The 23,001-nt window shown below is 30.3% G+C and overlaps 2 protein-coding genes across 8 annotated transcripts; one reads left to right on the forward strand and one right to left on the reverse strand.

Moving 5' to 3' along the window:
- The first annotated feature begins 3,779 nt into the window (after positions 1-3,779).
- On the forward strand, positions 3,780-14,208 carry LOC112765208 (uncharacterized). 7 transcript variants are annotated; one of them, XM_025811108.3, is made up of 22 exons: positions 3,780-4,164; positions 4,249-4,377; positions 4,870-5,037; positions 5,125-5,208; positions 5,379-5,429; positions 5,675-5,731; positions 5,813-5,895; positions 6,014-6,137; positions 6,215-6,274; positions 6,886-7,089; positions 7,511-7,658; positions 8,720-8,847; positions 9,101-9,148; positions 9,236-9,366; positions 10,068-10,150; positions 10,815-10,918; positions 11,411-11,481; positions 12,326-12,698; positions 13,044-13,230; positions 13,381-13,545; positions 13,633-13,750; positions 13,926-14,208. In XM_025811108.3, exons 1-18 carry the CDS (start codon positions 3,874-3,876, stop codon positions 12,654-12,656), a joined length of 2,295 nt encoding a protein of 764 aa, XP_025666893.1. In that variant the 5' UTR covers positions 3,780-3,873; the 3' UTR covers positions 12,657-12,698; positions 13,044-13,230; positions 13,381-13,545; positions 13,633-13,750; positions 13,926-14,208. The 7 variants fall into 7 exon arrangements, with proteins under 7 accessions (XP_025666893.1, XP_072078785.1, XP_025666890.1 ...); XM_072222684.1 differs by having other exon boundaries at positions 13,381-13,436; XM_025811105.3 differs by having other exon boundaries at positions 12,326-12,627; positions 13,633-13,771.
- Positions 14,209-18,340: 4,132 nt separating this feature from the next.
- LOC112766588 (uncharacterized) lies at positions 18,341-20,297 on the reverse strand. The gene is made up of 2 exons (XM_025812488.3): positions 19,853-20,297; positions 18,341-19,759 (listed from the first exon to the last, which is right to left on the reverse strand). The coding sequence occupies exons 1-2, from the start codon at positions 20,012-20,014 to the stop codon at positions 19,088-19,090; spliced, it is 834 nt and encodes a 277-aa protein (XP_025668273.1). The 5' UTR covers positions 20,015-20,297; the 3' UTR covers positions 18,341-19,087.
- Between the last annotated feature and the right edge of the window lie 2,704 nt (positions 20,298-23,001).

The following is a 23,001-nucleotide window of genomic DNA, read 5'->3' on the forward strand; positions in this document are numbered from 1 at the left end:
TAATTTAAAAATATGTTAAAACTGTCCATCTATAAAGATAGATGTGGTCCATTGACATTTTAGTGTGATGTGACAAATAGAACGATGACGTGGACCTCATCTTCTTCTCTTATCTCTTCCCAATATTCTTTTCTCTCCATTCTTCTCTTCTCTCACTTATCAACCCTCTAATTCAATATCCACAGCACTTCTATCAGTCGTGACAGAACCGTCAGCGAACCAACACCTCTTTTTTTTTTTTCCATTTTTCTACACTTACTTTTTCTCTCTCACATTCTAACCATCAACATAACCATTAATACAGGCATCTATTGTCCTCTTTAAAATCACAAAAATAAAAAAAAAAAGAAATTAAAAATTATTTAAAGATAGTATAACAAATTGACTCAAAATAATTTATCTAGAATTATTTTAACAACAACAGAATAAAGGAGAGATCATATTAAAAAATAAATCATACATAACTTCAAGTTGAAATTATAATTTTTTTAAATTTTAATAAAATCAAATCCCATTTTTTAAATAATTTATGATGGTAATTCCCAAATTTCTCAGATCCTCAACACCACTCTCATCCTCACTTTATAAAACCTTCTTCTTAAACAAAAAATCTCTATTTCTCATATTCCAAATCACTATATTTTGTTGAAATTCTTGCACAGAATACTGATTCAATTCCAGTAATATTAAGAGGGAAAAGATGAAAAAGATGCAGTGTGGAAAGAAAAGAAGAGGACAGTGATACTAGGACTACAAAAATAGAAGAATCAGCGCTATTATCTCCTGAAGCTACAAAACTTCATGAAGAAGAAGAAGAAAAAAGAGAGAGGAGGAGAAGAAGGAGCTCGCAACGACAAGCAAGGAGCAGTCATTGATGGTCAAAAGAGAGAGAGACGAACGATGGAAAAGACGGTTTGCAAGCGGCTGCTGGTGGCATCACAAGCGGTGACACCACCATAGCCTTTCAATGCCTTTCAGAAGCTCTTTGCCTCCAAAAATTATTTTTTAAGAAGATGAAGAGGACGAAGAACAAAACAATGATGAAGAAGACACTTTAGAGTAAGAGGAAAAATGAGAGTGGGAGAGAGAGAATGAGAAGTAATAAAAATGATAATGGTGATGAAGAAGATACTGTGAGAAAAAGGAAGAAATGAGAGAGAGGAGACGGGTAATTTCTAAGGTTAGAGTGTGTCATATACCAATTTCGTTTGCTACATCACTCTTTTTTGTTAACGAAAATTTTTTTTACAAGGGTTTCTTTTGGCACATTTTTAAGTTAATTAAGGGTATTTTTGTTGATAATAAAAATGAGAGTCATTTTTGTCAGTGTTAGAATATTTCGAGAGTATTTTTGGTAGTTAACCCAAATATTAATTACTAATAATATACTAAACTAGATCATTTTTATTTAAAATATATAAAATCTACTCTTAAATTATTTTAAAAGACATACAAATATAACTCTAATTAAAAAAAAGAGTAAACTACTAAAATGGTATTTGAAAGTTCGCATGTTGACAAAACGAACCTCAAAAGATCATAATACAATTTTTTTCTGCATCTTCTAAATATTTATTCAAATGTTATCACAAAAATTTAGATATAATAGATAAGCCGTTTATTAAATATGAAATTTTTTTGTTACTTACAAAAAATATAATATTTATTGGTTCTTTTTATCGTATTTTCAAATCATTCAGAGACTATTTTATCGATAATATCTTTTAGAAACCTTTTTATCAGTAGCTGAATTTTTCAAATGAAGATCTTTGTTACATCAATAATTTTCATTTATCCAAAACTACCTTTTTAAAAAAATAATAACCCACAAATGCATAAAATTCTATTTAAGAATAAAATTGACAAACTAGTACTTGTGTGTTGTGACCTGCTTTATTGAGTAATTACCCAAATTAGTTCTGGAAGTTTTTGAAATTTAGTTTCTCAAGTTTCAAAATAATACACAAAATAATCTCTAACATTTGTTTCTGTTAGACAATACAATCTATCTTTGTCAGTTACTAACGGTAGCTACAGATGTCGAACATTAACTTGCACACTTTTATGGTTATTAAGTGTTTATGTATGTGAGCTGGACAAATTAATCCCCAAGATAAAGTAATAAAGTACAAAAATAATTCACACATTGAAGTACAAAACAAGTTCCAAAAAATTTTAAAATAATTCCTAAAAAAATTTTAAAATTTTAAAATAGTCCTTTCAAATTATTTATATATAATTATTTTTAAATTAATAAATTTTTAATTTATTTATCTCAAATTTAATTTTTATTTACAAAAATTTTCTATGTATTTTCAAAATAAATTATAAATTAATTTTAAAAAGACACTATTTTTCAAAAAATAATTTAAAATAAATAAATTCATATTTATTTTTTACAATGGAAGATATTAATTTAAGTCAATTTATACGTATTATATTCTATGATCATTTTTTAATGACAAAGAAGAGAATGAATTAGTGTTGTTTGAAAAAATAGAAAAACTTTCATTTAGTATAATTTTTTTTACATAAATAATTGAAAATATTTGTGCAAATGTTTATGAAGGCAACATTTTAAAACTTGCATGGAATACGAACTAAATCATCTATGAAATTAAATTTGTAAGTTTTGGTCAACCACGAGGTTAATGTGGATGATTCATAATTCCAATATGAAATTTTTAATACTTTGCAACACTTGAAGAAGAAATGTATCGGTAAATCTAAGTGTTTTATTCATGTTTCTTAGACATGACACAAGACAGAGCACAATTACGTCGTTTGATTCATGTAGTCGACCTCACTTAGTGGGACAAGGCTTTGTTGTTGTTATTGTTGTTCATGTTTCTTAGAAAATTTTAGGATTCCTTGATTATAATATATAAAATAGGTTTTCAGCTAAAGTTATTTGTGCTACAACTATTAGCAATTATGTTAAGAAAAAATAGATTTTTTTTAGGAATATTTTTTTTAAATTTATTTAGTATCAATATTTTGAGAGATATAATGACCTTCATAATATAATGACCTCTTAAATTTAGTTATTATTATAATTTCTACTTCACCTCGATATAGGTATCATAATATGTAAAAGTAATAAGTGAATGATTAAATAATATTATTTTTTTTATGAAATTTTAGTGTTAATAAATAAAATTATTTTTTAGTATCTATTTTGTTATTTTTGTATTTTTTTATTATTATATTTTTTAATAATATTTTATTATTTTAATTAATAAAAATATTATATAATGTTGACTTTTTAAAAAGATTAAAAAAAATTCAAAGAAACTGTTTTAAACTTTTTAAAATTTTTAAGAACTATTTTGAAATTTTTTTAATTTTTTAAAAATTATTTTATATTTTATTCTATAGACTGATTTATCTAACTTATATACGTAAATACTTAACGGCTAAGTGTGTAAATTAACATTCGACATTAATAATTATAGTTAGAATTTAATAAAAAACAAAAAATTATATTATCTAACAAAAATATACATTTAAAAATTATTTTATATATTTTAAAATTTAAAGCTCTAAAATATTCCATTTTAAAAATGTCAAGACTGATTTGAATAATTAATCCTTTATTTTGCAACAAAACTTCAACTCCATCTCCATTTTCTTTTCATTTAATTTTTTCAACTCCACTCCTTTCCTTTGCCAAAAGAAGCCTAACTTAGATGAATCCGGTGCATGGTGCACCATAATTAGCTCGGTGCACCACAGCAGTGGCCCCCAAATTCTTTTCCTTCAACTCTTCAACGGCCATCCAAATTCCAAATCCATGGTGTTGTGGCACAACCATCACTTCACAATTTCTTCTTCTTCTTTTTCTTCCCCGCTAAACCCCATATCAACACAACCATGTTGCATAACCTTTTCTACCCTTTTGACTCCATTGTTGTAACACCAACAAAACCCATAAAGATGTTACCTTTACCTTGTTCCACAACCACTTCATCGTTCTCTGCTTTCCCATGTACCCTTAACATCATCAACAAATTCAACTACAATAAACTGATAATCATGGCAGTCCCACCTTCTTCTTCTTCTTCTTCCATTCACTATGATAGCCTCAGGGTGCTTGAATGGGACAAGCTTTCTGACTTGGTTGCTTCCTTTGCTACAACTTCATTGGGTCGTGAAGCTCTCAAGGTACCCCCTTTCTATGGTTTTCATTCAATTTTTGGTTTTTTGGTTAGATAGATGTTGCAATGTTAAAGGGTGTTGATTTGATAGGCCCAGTTATGGTCCTTGAATAGAACGTACGAGGAAAGTCTCAGGCTTCTCGGTGAAACCAATGCAGCAGTTGAGATGAACAAGCATGGAAGCTGTAGATTGCGATTTGGACATGTTGATGTTATGCTGGTTAGTTGATTTATATAGTTATGAGCAAGTTTCCAAAGGACTCACTTTGCATCGAATACCAGGCCAACTCACATCTTCATTGCCATTGGACGTGATGTGAGTCAGCTCGGTATGCCATGCAAAGCTAGTACATTTATCATTTCTCGATTCGATAGTTATATACAGATATGGGTTTGTAACAATATGATTCGATTGCAACAATACCAAGTTAACTTTGCCTGCAATGTCAATTATCAAATATTCAACCATTTCTGATTAGTATTCAATTTAGGAAGAAGGCTTTACCTAAAGATTGCATATGGCCCAAAATTGAGTAAGCATTGGGAAACTATAGCTGTGGACTGTATTATTGTGTGAAGTGATCATACAAGTAAATCTTTCAATGTAGTGATGTTATAACTGCTTCGTTGATTATAGCTCTTTAAATTTGGATACACTTTTCGTAAGTTCTGCTTTCTTTTCTGTGAAGTTGTTGATTTAAGATTCTTCTAGGTGAAAGCTGCTATTCGGCAAGGCAGGAGAAGTATGCCGGTTAATGGATATGAGGCAAGGGCTGTCATGGCTCTTTTGCAATGTGCTGAGACGTTGCAGGGTGATCTAAAAGTGGCCATAAAGGAAGACAAGGACTGGTATAGTCGTTTCATGCCTCTTACAGAAGTGGTAAATGGTGAAAGAAGTTCTTGGATCTATAAATTATGAATATTATTGAGTCTCTGATTGCTTTTTCTTACCTAAATGTGCTTGCAGATCATGGAATTTGTCGTTAATCGATCTCTAGTTAAAATGATAGAACAAGTTATCGATGAAGATGGCTCTGTTAAGGACTCTGCGGTTTGTTCTATATCTTTTGCAAGTTTCCATTTCCATCAATTACGCATCATTAAAATATTTAAAATGATAAGATGCAAACTTCTTTTAAAAAGTGGAGATGGCTTATCTTGCATCTCTTATTTCCTGCTTCTTTAATTGAATCTGACCATCATTACTTCTCCTTGTTGCAGAGTCCAGCCCTTAAACAATCACGGCAGCAAGTCAGAGTACTAGAGGGAAAGGTAATTCCATCTTACTTTTACTATGTTCTATAATGTTGGTGCTTGAGCTTGCAGTAACGGAGCAACCAATAAATTGAATGACATATTTGTAGTAGACCTTTTATGCTTTGACTTGGAGGATTGTTTCTTGTGGTTAGCGATAGCTCGTGATGGCCAAACATACTACTAAAGTCATTATTTTTAATTTAAAGAAGTCCATTTAATACATGCCCATTATTGTAAGATAGTTTGTTTCTTTTGTCCAGATACAACAGTTAATGGAGAATTTAATCAGGAACGAAAGGAGTGAATCATCAATTCTTGTAAGATTCACTAAACTGTAGTTGTACTTCTTTTCCTCCTGCTCAATTGTTTTCCTATTAATTTTATAATAATTTGAATAGGAAGTGAACAAAGTTGATGGAAGGTGGTGCATAAAAGTGAATTCTGGACAGAAGACAAGTTTTAATGGTCTATTGTTGTCCAGGTGCATAAAATTTGTCAGCATGTCTTCATCTATTCATTGCTTGCGAAATAACCTGTTTGTCAATAAAGATAATAGGCAGCCATAAAGTTCCATTCCTTACAGATTGTATCTTTGACAGTGGTTCAGGAGTAGGGAGTACTATAGAGCCACTTTCCGCTGTTCCCTTAAATGATGAGTTGCAGAGAACAAGAACTTTGGTGGCTAAGGCTGAGTCAGATGTGCTTTTGGCATTAACCAAAAAGGTTGTGAACATGATCCGATAGAGATTCTTCTGGTTGTTTTCTTTATTTTTCTTATGTTGTTATAATTTTTTTTGCAGATGCATCCGGACCTTGATGATATTGAAAAGATATTGAAGAGTTTGGTTCATCTGGATGTGGTAAATAATACCCTGTAATCTTGTAAGAGAAGTGGATCACCATTTTCTTGCTTCCGCTCTATGTTTCCTCTACTATATGCTTGTTCACATTTGAGAGATGCTCGTATTTTGCTTACTGATTTTCGACGTAATTTCAAATTCATGAACAAAATCTAATTCATAGAACAAGTCCCCTTTTAGTGAAAACACTAATAATAGCTGTATATCTATAAATTTGAAATTTGTAACATTGCTTTATTAAAGCATTATAACTTCATAATGACATGACAATATAAGTTGAAGACAAATCTTCCACAACATCATGTGTGAGTGTATGTATGGCCAGTTTATACATCTAGCTTAAAAGGTAATTAAATGGAGATAAGTCAATTGACTATATGCATAATAACCCTTTAAATTTACAATTTTCCACCATATAAGACATGAGCGATCATTTCAACGTAAACTCAGGATTTAGTGCCTCTACAAGGCTAGTGACCAGCTTAATTGTACAAATAGAAGACCTTACTACACTTGCTTTGGCAGGTGACTTCAGTTAATATCTTTGAAAATACAGTATAGACATGCTTACTATGTAAAAGATATTCAATCATGAAATTCATATTATGCAGATTAATGCTCGAGCGACTTATGGTCTTTCATTTGGAGGGTCAAGTCCTAATATGTTTCTTCCGGATTTCAATAGCCCTTCTAAATCTGAAGGCAATAACAAGGAATGGACATTGTATTTGCCAAAAGCATATCATCCTTTATTACTTCAAAGGCATAAGGAGAATTTGCAGAAGGCCAAAAAGGATGTAAACGTTTCTTCTTCAGTTAAGTCACAGAGAATTTTATTGTGTTTTCTTCTTTATTTGTGATGGAGAGGGGAGTGGCTTCCATTACTTGGTTCGGCCCTTCTGCCTTTTAGTAAACGGTCTTCCTTTTTGATTCAGTAATACTATCCTCTTTTCATTTTACACATACAAGTAAGACTAGAAAGAAATAATATATCACGGAGGGGAGAAACATAGGCTTCTTTCACTATACTTGACCCTTGGATGTAAGGACAAAATCATAGCCTTTTGTCAGGGGTTAACTAAATGAAGTGGGAAAATGGGAATTTGTTTGATAGATATGTTGCTTAACAGTGTTGTTCAAATTTTTCGTGTTATATGTATATAATTTATGTCCTTGTTATGCATCCGAAAATCGTTTTGGAGGTTGAGTCATGATAAATGCACTTCTATTTAACAGGCTGCCGCAGTGGAGAATGCCTCACCAGTACCAGTTGATTTTTTGGTATCTCGTAAAACTCGTGTTATAGTTATAACTGGTCCGAATACTGGTGGTAAAACCATATGTCTGAAGACTGTCGGATTGGCTGCTATGATGGCAAAATCAGGTATATGTTCTCCCCCGGCCGCTGTCTATCTCTCTTGTTTAGCATTCTTGTGTGCACATGAATAGAATCATTGCTATATCCTGTCAAATTAAACTTTGTACTATTGTTGTTATTTTGTTATTGCTATTTTCGTGAGCACTTAAACGGTTAACTGTTTGGATATGAGTTCTATCATATCTTTCCATAGCACTTACATCCTGTTCCAACTACCCGAACCAGACATGAGTAAACAGCGTGATTTAATGAGAAAGTTGCTTAAACCTTAGGCTATGCTATGTAAACAATATTCAATTGTGAAAATTATAATGCACTAAAAGTATTATGTTGGGATTTGTAATTAAAAGAAAAAAGGAAATGAAAATAAAAGCTTGCATTTTCTTTTACTTTTTTGTACTCATTTCATGATTTTGCAAAAGAAATATTGAAAACAATCACAAAATGTTGAAAATAGAAAACAAATTGAAAATAGGGTGGTATATTTTTAGTTAAAACTGAACAGGAACCAAACAAGCCACAATATGAGTGAGCTTATGAAACTAGACCAACCACTACTCTAACAATATGCAATCTGCAAGTATCTTGCTACCTTACATGGAACTAGCAAATTGGTATATGCTATAATATATAGAGATAGAAAGTGAGATTCAGAGATTGACATGTGTGCTAGGCTAAGTCATTCTCATCATCAAGTAATGTTAGCTGAAATAGATAAGTTGTCGAGTATTAGACAGTTATACTGGAACTGTAATCATGAGTGTCAGAGAAAGATTAAGCGAGAATTAAATACTACAAACTAGTTTCTTATGTTTTGTGTCCCTTTGTGGGTTTCAAAATTCTATAGGCATCTTGCTTCGCATCAAGCATGAGTAATTTGTTATTATACAATAACCTATTCATGATGATAGAATCTTCATTTTGTTCTCAATATCGTACTGTGATTCATGAATAACCTAATTTGTATTGACAATTGAAGCAGGATATTAAATGGAAATGATTTTTATGCTCACTCTGTTTGAATATTCATTGTAGCTTTTCATGATCTGAACCCAATCATGCCACAGGTCTTTATGTTCTTGCTTCTGAATCTGCACGAATTCCTTGGTTTGATTCAGTTTTTGCCGACATTGGTGATGAGCAGTCCTTATCACAGTCTTTGTCTACCTTCTCTGGCCACCTAAGACAAATAAGTGTAAGGAAAATGTTTTAATTTTGTAGAACTGAAATACCAAAGGCACATCCATGATTCAATTATCTATTTATTTATAAATTCACCTTTTGCATTTCTAAATAAATCTCTGTTTCAATCCATAATAAATCTCCTTAGCAAAATGAGAGAAACATTTGAGTTTAGGCTTGTCATCATTGTATTCATCAATCACATATAATTTACTTTAACATTTTTATAAGGAATTTTTGTTTTGGTTTTCTAATTTATCTTGCAGAATATTAGATTGCAGTCAACAAACCAATCTTTGGTGCTACTAGACGAGGCATGTGTTTTATGAGTTCAATTCAAAGTTCAAAATGAAATATCATATATGTGTCTGACAAATTTTATGACTGTTTGCAATTGTTAGGTTGGTGCAGGAACAAACCCCCTTGAAGGAGCAGCATTAGGCATGTCATTATTGGAATCTTTTGCTCAAGATGGTTCTTTGCTGACCATAGCTACAACTCATCATGGTGAACTGAAAACTCTGAAATACAGGTATTCATTACAAATGAAGACAAACTTTAAAACTTTGAATTGGTATATTCTGGATGATATTATCACTTGTAAAAGGAAAGGAAAAAAGAAAAGAAAAAAGATTGCAGGAGAACATAGCAATTCATAGCAACTCTCAATTATAAGTTATTATTAGTTCTTTATGCGTACTCGGTAGTCGATGCATTGCTGTTTTGTAATTTAAATTTAATACATTGTTGCTTTCAAAATTTTATGTTATCTACAAATAAAGAAAGATCCACATGAACCAAACATCAGTCTTTTGTTTGTATGATAGGTGCTCCTTCTCTTAACTAAATAACTTTGGTACACCTTCTGAGATCCCAACTTGAATTAAATGGATCTAGATATGGGATTATTTATGCAATCAAACAATAAAGGGAAAAGTTCTGGTTTTTCACTTGTAATAAAAGTTTGGTTGTTTCTAAACAAATGGCATAATATCATTCACTAATGATTTGAAACTTTTTACACAATCAATGAATTGAAATCCATTCTTTTGATTTACAGTTTCTGAGTATCTCTACTCTTCTTTCTTTTCTTATGAAGCACTAAAAGTGCATGTTATCCTTTGATATTTTCCCTCTCTTCTAATGTGGGGGAAAAAAAGAAAAGGGTTCTTATCTAAATTAAAAAAAAGTCTCAAGTTGTGTTAACATTTCTGAATGTTATTTCATGAGCAGTAATGAAGCATTCGAAAATGCATGTATGGAGTTTGATGAGGTGAATTTGAAGCCAACTTACAAGGTTCTCTGGGGTGTACCAGGTAAGCACTCCCTCAGCTCATGAATAACAAGAATGATTTCAAGTATTATTTTAAAATCTCAATTCAGGCTTTTAAATATATATATTTTTTTTCTTGATTTTATTTCAATTCCTCCTTCCGTTCTGTGTGTTTATGTTCATTTGAAGCATCCTAAACCTAGAGACTAATCTCGGAGGATTGTGATCCCAAAAGAGGGTTGAGATAATAAGTTTAAGCCAAAAAAAACAATAATGCTCCTTTCTAAGGTTTCTAATGTCTAAGGAATACGGGTATCGTTTTCACGAGGAATGATCTCGTTACATTTTTGCACTGATACCGGTGGTAATTCCAAATAGTCTTCTCACAGAATTGAGAAATACAAATTAAATAATCAAAGGCTATGTTGGTGCTAACTGCTTATAAATTACGTCATAATTTGGATCTGTTTGTTATTAAAAACTTGGTTTATTTTAATCTACATAAATCAAGACTATATGGTTCTGGTTATGTTAGTGGCAAATTTTCAGGCTAAGGAATTCCTTGATGTATGTTGCTTGTAAGAAGAAATTTATTAATTTTTGTCACCATAGGATGAAAATTTATGTTTTAGGTCAATTCTAAATGATACTCTAATGTAATACGTAGTAAATTAATCATCTAACTCAAGATGATGTCTTCATTGCAGGGCGCTCAAATGCAATCAATATAGCAGAGAGATTGGGACTACCTTCTGTTGTTGTGGATACCACCCGTAAGTTATATGGTTCTGCCAGTGCAGAGATTGATGAGGTATTTGTAATCGTAATATATAACATAATTGTAACACTAAACACATACTAATTTTCGCTATATATATATATATATATATATATATGGATTCAAGGGTTATAATGCATAATTGCATATTCATGGGGATTTGGCGGTTCCCTGTGCGGTGGGTATCCCCACCGCGTCCGAGATTATGAATAGGTGTGGTGTCTATTTTTATGAGCCCTTAGCGGGTCTCCATTTTGGTCCCCGTGTCAGGTAATCTCCGCAGGTACCCATCACGGTGTGTTTTTTTGCCATCCCTATTATCAGTGACCGCTATCTCCTTGCTTTAGTTATTCAATAACTAATATCTTTTCTGTTAATGTTATTTTAGTAATGTATACACCATTGATTTTGTTCCTTAAAACTTGATGCTAGAGCAGCTACATGTATCTGACATCAAGTTTTTGGGATTGATTCAATGTCCTACTGAAGTTTTGCCCTTCAGTGTAGCTTATTGTTTTTATGTAGGTAATAACTGATATGGAAAAGTTGAAACAAGATTACCAAGAGCTATTGGACGGTTCACGTCATCATCTGATGTGAGATTCTTTGCTATCCAAAAGTTAAATTAATTGCATGCCTTATCCCTCCACATACTTTGCATTTCATATGATGTAGTAGACAGCCGTTAATGGAGTAAGCTCATTCAATTGATATTGCATTCAATCATAAGTGAACCAGGCAGTCATATTTACATCTTTCTTTTTCTGGCATTGTTTCCTTTGATCATTGTCAAAATACTAAATTCTTGGAACAAGTCTTTCAGGGAGCATTCTTGTTTTGCATAATTGGAGAATTAGCCATGTTGTGTTTTGTGCAATGAATACCTTGCTTAATGAGGGACGATTCGTTAGAGCATTATACCATAATATTTAGAGATTAAACTATGGCTTATAATAAATAAAAGAATCTCTACTGCATTATACTAATAGATAAGTCATAACTAAATTTTATTGTGAAATATAATATTATTTATGAAAAATGTTATAACCAGAATCTATGCCTAAATTAATGGGACTAAGGATGATATCTTTTCATTCTAGCAACAAAATTCGTTTAAAAATTCTAGTTCTTTAGTATTTTCCATTATAGATCTTGTAGTAAGGTCTAGCCAAAAGCAAGAATGATGAGAGTAGAGAGAAAAAAGAAGAAGAAAAAGCCATATTTCCATTTAGACATGATGTCTAATAATTCAAAAATTTCATAGTAATTAGTTTTTAACTAAGTTACTCATCTCATAGCCACTAGCTACCACAAATCTTTCCTTGGCTGGTAACAATTAATCTCTGCAAAAGGAATTAACAAATTTTGCCATAGAATTGTAGCAAAAAGGAAACATATGAAAGTATATAATTAGAGCGTTATTTTCATTTGTAATTGTAGGCGCTCCAGAGAACTTTACAATAGTCTGTTGGACACGAAAAGGAAGATAACGGAACATGGTATTAATCTAAGATACAAAAAGATGAGAGATGTATCTGAGGCTGCAGCATCAGCGAGGTCCATCCTTCACAAGAAAGTAAGGCAGCTGAGTGCATCAGCTAAGCTACAGCCGCACAATAAAACCGGCAAGAGCTCTCAGTTGTCAGCAACCAGCAGCAGCCCTATTACCATAGATAAAAAGGAACCTACCATCACTGATAGAAAGGCTCCTGCTGTAAAAAATATTAACCAATCATCATCAGGTATATTCAAAGATAATGAAACATTATAGAAAGAAGAGGAAATTAAACTCTGATGAGCTATTTTATTTCAGGTTTGATTTCTTTGGATGTTCCTTTAGTTTCATTCAATTTTTAATTAGGTCTTTATTTTTAAAGTTTATAATTAAGTCCCTGTATTTACAAAAATTTTCAATTGACTCTGGCTTGGATATTTCAATTAAATCCCTACACTGCAAAGTTTTTCCAATCAGGTACTTCTAACTTAAAACTAAAGATCAAGACCATATTCTATACAAAAAACTTAGCAAAAAAAAAACGATATATCATCTAATATAGGGGTTTGATTGCTAAATCTTAAATTAGAGTAACTCGGTATAATTAGGAATAGTTTCATATGAATATTTACATAGTTGCTATTTTATCTATTGATGTTTCAGATAGGTCAAAGCTTCCCAAGGTTGGTGATATGGTACATGTCTCTTCGCTTGGTAAAAAAGTGTCTGTTTTAAAAGTCGATTCGTCCAAAGGAGAGGTGGTGGTTCAAGCTGGAAACATGAAGTTGAAACTAAATGTAATGGACATTCAAAGATCCTAGATGTTTGGCAATTACATGATCCGAGATAAGTAAGTATTGCCTTTATACGCAATATCACATATTGTGCCTTCTTGCTTTCTAGTTTCTAACCACATAATATAGTTTGTTAGCTAGTTACAACTTCACTGTTGCGGCGTAATTTGACTTCCCTGATGCTTGACAGTAATTTATTTTCACAGAAACTGTAAACCTCCAAGAAATTTATTTATATGCTTTGGTATCTGCTGAAACGGAGGTGAGTGACTTTCAGAAACTTCAGTTCCTTGATTTAGATGCATGCATCAGGAATTCCGGTTTTAAAATACTGTAAGCAGTGCCAAAAGTTGGTGTGTTAATTGTGCAAGGTACACTTTTGTTTTATATGAGTGTATACAATGAACTAAAAAGTAAACAAAAAATAACTACTCAAATTGGTCCTGTTTTCTTTTCAGAATGAACTGAAGCTGCAAGAATAGTAAACAAAGTATTATTTTTTTAAGAAAAATGATGGGCAACTGATGGTGTGTGCTTTCTTAGTGGAAAGAACAATGACAAGTATTCAGAATCATGGTAAGCTGAAAAAGGGTGTAGGTAATACCCTTTATTCGCTTATTTTGCTTTCACTTTTATTGAGAAATGCACCCTTCTTGGAGGGTTTGTTAGGGTCCTTTATTTTTGTTACACTTTGGATTTATATGATTACTAAGCTAAGCTAAGCTAGTTTGTTTGTATTGTTTATTTTTAGGCCTTTTTTGTAGAATGTAGATGGAATGTTTTTGCACCCTCTCCAAGACACTAACGGATTCCTGTTATGTGCTTTGGTTCCTTTATTCAAGAAAACTGCTCCATACTCCAATGGGAAGGTCGGTTGAGTCCATTTGAGTGGTAAAATATTATGACAATTGAAGAATGCTGTGTTCATGGGTTTTTGTAATTAGACATGTGATGAGACAAATCTATTGTACTTTTTAAGGTATAAAAAACTAAAGAAAAAAAGTTATAAAAGTGTGACCGAGTTCTACTTTCTAGACTTCATGGATGGCTGATACATATTTACAATACAAAAGCATGTTGAATTTTAAGATTTCCACAGTTCCACCAAGTTAGTGGAATAATTATTAATCCTTGAGCACAAATGGGTTGTTGAAAAGGGAAAAGCACCAGTGGCGGAGCTTGGAGCTTGAAATAAAATTTTGGAGGGACAAAAAATTTAACATAAAAATTTAATAATAATATTTATATTAAAATAAAATTTATAAATATAATTATTCTCTAAATTTGTTACTATAATAATATAATAAATAAATAATTCTACAGATAAAAAATATAAAATAGTTTATAATAGTATTCTTCGAATCTTTAGTGACTTAAAATTTTTAATAATTGAATTAGAACTAAATTTTTTATCAATTTATAATATTTATTGAATTTTTTATCAATTTATATAAATACAATAATATCAATATTTATTGAATATTTAATATTTTTTATTATATAAAAAATTAAATTAAATAAACAGTAAAATATAAAATAATATTAAATTAAAAATAAAAAATACCTAATTTTTTATATTTAAACTCAAAGGTAAAGTGTTTCTTGTTGAATAGAGAATTGCGAGATATGAATATCTTTTTTTATACTTATCTTCTTTAAGTCATAGTAAAATATTTGAGTCAATTAAACTATTTTTTTATAAAAAATTTAGAAGGGTCATGACTCCCCATTATCTTAACTAAACTCCGCCCCTAAAAAGCACGATAAGTATGTCCAAGTAATAGTACTAATTGCTTCTTTGTCTTCCACAAGTCTTGAACTCGTTTAGTATTCCATGCATACTTTTTTACGAGTGATTTCTTCTATTATTCATTATCTTATATCATATAAAGAATGTGAGACATAACTTGGTGGAAATAGTAGCATTTTCATTTCCTTCTGCATTATAGTTTGTTTGATTTTGTTTAATGCTCAATATCACGCAAAATTAGGTGCGCACACTTTCCAATCTCATGACATTAATGTACTTTGGTTTTTAAAGTATTTATTGTTGTGCTATGTCTCCCCCAATCCCACATATATATTATTCAACTGGATAACTTTATTGTTTTTTAGGTGTTGAATTCGTGTACATATAGGGTGTGTTCGTGAAATATGTTGGAGAAGATAAAAGTGCGTTTTAATGTTTTGAATGCTGTTCTTTGATGTTTGACAATTTTTTTACGTGATTCTGTATCCCAAAAGCTCATTCACTAGAAGTAAGACCTTCTACGTTTATTCAACTTACGTTTAGGTTTGTTGCTAGTTATTTATTATTTTAATTTTTTATAATATGTATTATTGTTCCTATTAAAAATGATAAATTAAATAAAAAAATTAATTATAAATAATAATAAAATATAACTTTTAAAAAATTAGAACCTAAAATAATAATAAAAATAAGATTATTAAGAATACTTAAAAAGGTACTAAAATATGTTATTTTATATATTTTTTAATTTCATAAATAAATATTAATTTTTACTATAAAAAATATTTAAAAATTTATCCATTTTTATATGTTATTTTTTATTTTATAAATAAATATTAATTTTTATTATAATAATAAAAAATCATAATATACTAAAATAGAGTACTATAAAAAAATACTATATAAAAAATATTAAAAAATATAAAAAAATTAAATATACTTAAAAAAATAATATTATAATTCAATATTATATTTTTTTAGTAATTAATTAATTATTTATCTAGAAGTGATTTTAACTAATATTATTCAAATAATATTTATTTTATTAAAATCAATTTTAGTAAAAATTGCCAAACATAAATTATGTTAGCACAAATTCACTTCTACTCAAAATCAATTCTACAAAATCACTTTCATTCAAACTCCAGTTTGTCCAACGTAAATCCAAACACACACCTAATGTTTCAACATCAATCAATAACAACCCTTATATCTTTGTACCAGATGTACATAAATTAATTTAAGTTGGTCAAATGATTAATTTACTCGTTTGTTTAAATAAGTATTAGAAATTTAAATTTCGTTTTATATATACAATAATTCATTAGTCGACAGACCTATAAATAAAACTCAAATCTACAAAAGACTAGTTTTTGATTTGCTGAACTGAACTAAAAGATACTGTGACAAATTAAAAAAAAAACACTATTTTTCTGTAAGGGAACATTTTCTATTTTTAACTCATCTAGTGCATCGATTGTGGATTTTCACAATTATATAAGGTAATTCGTAAGTGTAATTTAGTTTTTTGGTAGGTAGAGAATAAAGATGCATGTGCAGATGAGTAATGGCATTTTGCTATGAATATTCTGTTGTTCGCCATGTTAGCGGAAAGCTGCTTTAATTCGTCTTGGTTGATGAAAAGTCCACGCTAACAAATAAAGAAGCTATGATAACAGAGTGAAGTAGTGAACTATCAGTTTTAACAATAAAATTTTAAGGAAAAGTTTAGGCTAACAGTTCTATTGAAATCTGCTCAACACTTAATCAATAAAAGTAAAGTAAGTAATTTTATATTTTTGAATAAAATCTCATACCATTAAATAGGGGTGAGTACAGGTAACGGATACCCGATTATCCGTGTGAACTTAAACTGAACCAATTAAATTGGTTCTGGAACTAACGGGTAATCGGGTCCAACTCAAACTAAATCGATGATCTTTGTTAGTGATTAGTTCGGGTATCAATTATGAGAGTGCGGAATCCGAACCAACTTGCGAACCCGATCATATATTAATTAAATAAAAAAATAAAAAATATATATATAACTTTTTCATTAGACAAAAATTATCACTATTAATATGTTTGAATTTTAATGAGTTTACTTTTTAATGTATTTGGTATTTAACATGTTTGGATTATTTGTTGAATTTTTAAGATAAAAATTTGGTTTTTTTTTTATGAATTTCACCGTCATTGGGTACCCAATCATCCGAAACGAACCAATCCATTTTTAATCGGTTTGGTTTGGTTTGGCTACATGTAAAAAAAAATACAAATCTGAACCAAACCAAACTAATTACATTTTGATCAGTTCGGTTCTAATTTTACCATAAACCCGAACCAAATCTACCCGTGTTCACCCGTACCATTGAAATCACCAATGATGACTAATTGATGGCTACAAATCACAAAACTTACTAGTCCTAGCACTCCTCAAATTTTAAAATACTGATAAATTTAATTTTAAATAAATGAAATTAGTTTTATATTTATAAAAAAATAATTTTTTTGTGACAAAAATAATCAAATGTTACTTTTATTCTGCTAGATTTATCAATATTCTAAACTTTTATAATTAATTTTATTTTCTTATAAATAAATTTGTTTACATTTTGAACTTTTATGAATAAAAATAATAATTTACTAAACGATGATGGTTAAACATTATTTTATAGGTGTAAGGGCACGTATTAAAGTTATTATTAATATAAGTTTTAAGAAAAATATAATAAATATATTAAAAATTTAAAATTTACATATTTTATAAAAAAAATCTATTAATAATCTTATTATTTGTAATCTTTAAATCATATTAGCTAAACTCAAATAATTCTATCTATTTAATTTCTTGCTTGCCTCTATCTCCTCATTTAGTAATTTATAGCACACTCGTGTGTATGTGTAACGCACTCCACCGCTAAATAGTTCATAACACTCCATTAATGGCAAATTTTAGTTTCTAGCAAAGTAGCAATGCTGTCTTTTATATATAAAAGCCACTTCATTTGAATCTGTACGCATCAAGTCAAGTGTTTCTACTTTCTACTTAAAAAAAGGTCTTATCAATTAATGCATTAAATAATCATAAAAAATGGTTTTGGCATTCAAAAATCTTTTAAATACAAAAAATTAGTCATAATATAAATATACATATTTTATATGTTGCTTCCCATATTTTTCATCAAAATCATTATTAGAATAATTAAATTTAACGTAGCTGAATAATCAGAATAGTCAATTTTTTTGCATCATTATAATGATTAAATAGTTGTTAATTCTTTTGCCTTATCCTACCAACCATCACTAGAGGACAATGGTGGAGTTGCGTCATTTGATTTTTGTTCCTTTTGGATTTTCCCTATTGTCATTCTCAGCACGAAAGCTAAACCCTCATTGAGTTATCAACACAAATATAGACAATATAGCACAGCTCAGATAAATATTGTTGCTAACAACAAAGAGCAGCTAGTACTACTCATATTTCTCAAGTGTTCTTAACTATAACATACATACATGGGCTCATTTCAAGAGAATAGTTTACATGATGCAATATTGAAGACAAAGGCAACACAATTCAACTTATGTTGAACTCGAATTCCATACTTTCCTAGCAAACCTATTATGGTTACTATTATTCCAAATTTCTAACACACTATAAGTTGGCCACGTTACAATTTCTCTTCACTGCTAGACTATATAAGAAACTAATCAACATAAGAAATCTAATAAGTAATTTGGTAGTAGATATCCTTTTTAGTTTCTCACTAATTTGGTAGTACATATACTTGGCCTCCACAGCTTGATAATTCTTAATCGGTTTCTAACCATTCAAGTAATTGATATAAGTAATTTCTGTTACTAGTCTAAGCAGTTCTTGAAACCTCAACAAGTCTCTGTTTACAGAATCCGCTTAAACTAATTATTTGAATAGTTAAAAATCAATTAAAAATTTTCGAATTGTGAATGAGTGTTTTGTCCTTTTGATTAAATAATCAGAAACTTAAAAGGCCATTTACTCATAATTTGAAAACTAACTTTTTAAGACAGTGAAGAAACTTGAAAACATATCTTAATCCTAATAAACTAGCACAAATAACTGAACTAAGTAAAACTTTAATTTGTAATGTAACATGTAAACACCTTGATAGAAACTGGGTTCCCTAGTTAGGCTTTCCAATTTCTATATCACCATTGTGATTATGATCTCCATTTTCAACATCATCACAAGAATGATCAGATATCCCTGTCCATCCACACTCAAAGGTAAAATCCAAGAAATACAGAATGAAAATGAGAACAAAAGTTGAAACAAACATGGGAATAGGTCCAAAGATCCACATGAAGAGAGGAAAGGAGAAGTAGAAGGCGCGCAAGCCGAGGGACCAGAAGTAGCTCCCCCGGTTGACGGTGGTGGCAACATACTCCGCCGTGAGCATCTGGTGGCGAAGGCTGGTGGATAGTTTCTTGAATGGGACGTTGATGAGGATGCTTGCATGGCTATAGTACCTTATGGATTGAACGTTGAGCAAGAATGCAAGCAAGAAACATACCAATATTGAGAAGAACTTTAAGGAGAGGCATAATTCACTTCTATCACCAAAAACCTCAGAGATAACCGTCATGGTTGCTGGATTTCTGCCGTTGAAGCCGCCGCCGTGGTAGCTGCCGTCAAAGCCGGCTGCTCCTCCGCCGCTGGTCATTAAGACTCCGCCGCTGGTCATTAAGACGGCGATTAGTGAAGAAAGCATTATGGCGGTGGAGGCCAAAAGTGTTGACGCCATTATGTTGTTCCTTAAAGATTGCACTGCAAGAACCCCATTCTTCATCCCATCCTAAATTAAATTATTAATTTCAATATCATGAAGAAAGTAATATAAATAATCCAAAATTGAAAAAATGTTTAAATTCCAAAACCACGTAGGTACCTCCATCATAGCTTGAACCCATAAACGGCGATTGAATGCATTGACACCAATTACAGTTTTGGTGGGTTGCCTCACAACTTTCTGAAGAAGCCATAAATGGTATGCTACCATTGCAAGGAGACCACACGGAACGAGAACGAGATCAAGAACCTTCTTTTCCATTTTCAAGATTTAAAACTCAAATTAAGATTCTGAGATTGAATCTGATGCACGCTAGCTCTCTTCTTTTGCGTAGCCTAATTGGGGAAGATGATGAGAAGTGAGATTAATAAATTGAATGGAAAGAGATTAGAAGAGAACAAATTGGACACGGATGTGAATAGAAGAGTGAAACGTGCGGATCGGATTCAAGAGAAGAACGTGAGAGGGTTTTGTATATATAATGCATTCATACACCAAACTATGTAACTCACATGCCACTCCAATGTAACCTTTTCCTGAACTCGTTTCCTTTTATGACCCTTTTTCCCTTATATAGGATCACGAGAATTTTTTAAAAAAAAAAAAATCTATAAATATAAAAAAATTAGCTTCTTCAGCTCTACATATTTACGTGTATAAACATGTTTTGGTATATTTTTCAATCAAAGAAATAATCAAATATTTTTATAATAGGCATAATCAAATTGTTTTTCTATAACATCAAATATGTGTTTTTATATGGTAGTTGATTTTTAATAGTTATGTTGTATGATTATAAATTTTCACAGCATATATGTATATAAAACGGTAATTGTTATTATAAAATTTTATTTTCATATTTTATGATAAAGTATGACTAAAAATCATTGAAAGAGAATTAACAAGTAGAATGTTATTTTTTAATTGATTAAGCTTGAACTAAAGATCATTTCTTTTATCGGTCAAATTGTAACACTTTATCATAAAGTAATAAAAAATGTCATGTTAACACTAAAAATCAGCTATTAAATTTGTGTATAAATATATATATATATATTATTTAATTTATTTTTATATATATTTTATATTTTAATTTATATTTTAAATAAATAACTAATTTAATAATTAATTTTTTGTATATACGTAATATGATTGTAAAGTAGTATACTACTTTACTTTGTATGAGAATTTATCTTGTGAAATTTAAAATAGAGTAATATACTAAATTATTCTCCAAAAATTTTTAGTCACACAATTTAGTTTTCAATAAATTTTATCACTAAATCAGTCTTTAACTTTTTATTTTGTTAAATATACTAATTTTTAGGTCAAATTTTACTAAAAAGTTAGACAAATTAATATCTGTTATAAAAATATTTTTTTCCTAAAATTTTTTAAAATTCTCATATCAGTTTCTTCATATATACCAACAATTAATGTGTGGACTAATTCGTCTAAGGAAATAAAAGTTTGAGAACTGATTTAATGATTAAAATTTATTAAAAAAATAAAATATTCGACTAAATTTTGCTAAGTAAATATAAGCACTAGGCTCATCATAGTTAGTTAGCTCGCTAGCTAACTTCTTGAACTTCTTACATCTTTGGTGAGAAGTTTGGTCTCTTTTTTTTTAATGGAAGATAAATTATCTTTTAAAGAAATAGTCAAGCGATACTTACAATTTGTAAATTACACATTAAATCTAAAACCAAGTAAGAAAATAGATAAATTTTATGTTGAACTGTAGTCTGAGAGGAGACACAAAATTCGATTATAAAGAATCTTATAAGACAGAAACAGAAGTAAATCACAATTTTTTTTATTTCTGATTCCACACTAAAAGTGCTGCAACACAGAAAAGTACCATCTCTTCTTCGAATAGGTCTAAATGCTTTCTAAATCTAAAAATATTTTTCTAGACAAAAAAATTTTTTCGTTCGATCTTTATCCTAGATCTGTAAAATCATATCTAAAACATTCATAAAAGAGATCAATACACTACAAAGAAAAAAGAACAACTACAGATGGGTTATTTTAGATTTAGATCTCTAAAAAACAAACAAACAGAAAAATCGAGAAAGAGAGTACAAAAGAAAGGAAAAAGGCGGGTTAAACAAGGGGTGGTGGAAAGGTGTAGACGGCGAAAAGGAATGGCGGTGATGGTAAAAATGTGTTTGGCGATAGTGAGAGTAAGATAGTGAAAAGGGAGAATGATGGATGGTTAGGGAGGAGGAAAAAAAAAGGGAAAGAGAAGAGACAGAAGAATGTTTGAGGGGAAGGGGGGGGGGAGGGAGCTGATGAGGAGAGGAGTCGAGGAGGAGAGGATGGCCACCGAAGTCTAAAATTGAGACGGCGACGACGGCAACCCTTAAGAAGATTTATTTATGATTTTCTTTTTGCAGAGAGAGAGCATTTTCTTCGAATATAAAACTCTCGATGAAAAGTTTGGTCTCTGATCTAATATGTCTAAGAAATTAAGGATTATTATCATAAATAATCCTGTGCATCACCATATGTATGAATATCTAAATATAAAATATTTTATATATTAAAAATATATGAAATGATTAAATTAATTAATATGTATTTTATTTAAATGGTATATGAAAGAAAATTTTATAATTTTTTAAGAAATAAAAAATTAAAAGGTAATAAACTAGGATAAATAATATTTTTATTGTGAAAAAACATTCAAACATAATGTATTATAGACAATTAATTGACCTGATCAATGAAAATTATATTATTTAACCACAAAAAAAGAAAAGCTTTTAAATGGTTTTTAATTAAAATAAATGTGCAGAAACAAATGTTGGTTTAGTAATGAATACACCGCTGATGATTTTGTGCCATAAACTTGATGCGAGAGCAGATATTATAACAAGCTAATTAGCTGTATCTGACTTCAGTTCTGGGATCAATTCAATGTCCTACAGAAGTTTCGCCCTTCGATGTAGCTTATTGTTGCTTTCATGTAGGTAATATATAACTGATATGGAAAGTTGAAACAAGATTAACAAGAGCAATTGGACGGATTAGGTCATCATGTGATATGAGATTCTTTGCTATCCTTAAATCAATTGCATGGCTTATCCCTCCACATACTTTGCAACACATATGATGTAGCAGACAGCAGTTAATGGTTGGAGTAAGCTCATTCAATTGGTATCGCATTCCATGATAAAGGGACCATAGAGTCATATTTACATCTTGTTTCTCTTAATGGCACTGTTTCCTTTGGTCATTGT

Source organism: Arachis hypogaea, chromosome 17, assembly GCF_003086295.3.
Source record: "Arachis hypogaea cultivar Tifrunner chromosome 17, arahy.Tifrunner.gnm2.J5K5, whole genome shotgun sequence".
NCBI classification, from domain to species: Eukaryota; Viridiplantae; Streptophyta; class Magnoliopsida; order Fabales; family Fabaceae; genus Arachis; species Arachis hypogaea.

Bases quoted from the DNA above. Each gene is read 5' to 3' on its own strand.
- LOC112765208 (XM_025811105.3), top strand. From the start codon at position 3,874: ATGTTGCATAACCTTTTCTACCCTTTTGACTCCATTGTTGTAACACCA. The intron at 5,209-5,378 runs GTTTGTTCTATA...TCCTTGTTGCAG, and splicing joins GCTCTGTTAAGGACTCTGCG to AGTCCAGCCCTTAAACAATC. The intron at 10,151-10,814 runs GTAAGCACTCCC...TCTTCATTGCAG, and splicing joins GGTTCTCTGGGGTGTACCAG to GGCGCTCAAATGCAATCAAT.
- LOC112766588 (XM_025812488.3), bottom strand. From the start codon at position 20,014: ATGGAAAAGAAGGTTCTTGATCTCGTTCTCGTTCCGTGTGGTCTCCTT. The intron at 19,760-19,852 runs GTACCTACGTGG...AATTTAATTTAG, and splicing joins GGGTTCAAGCTATGATGGAG to GATGGGATGAAGAATGGGGT.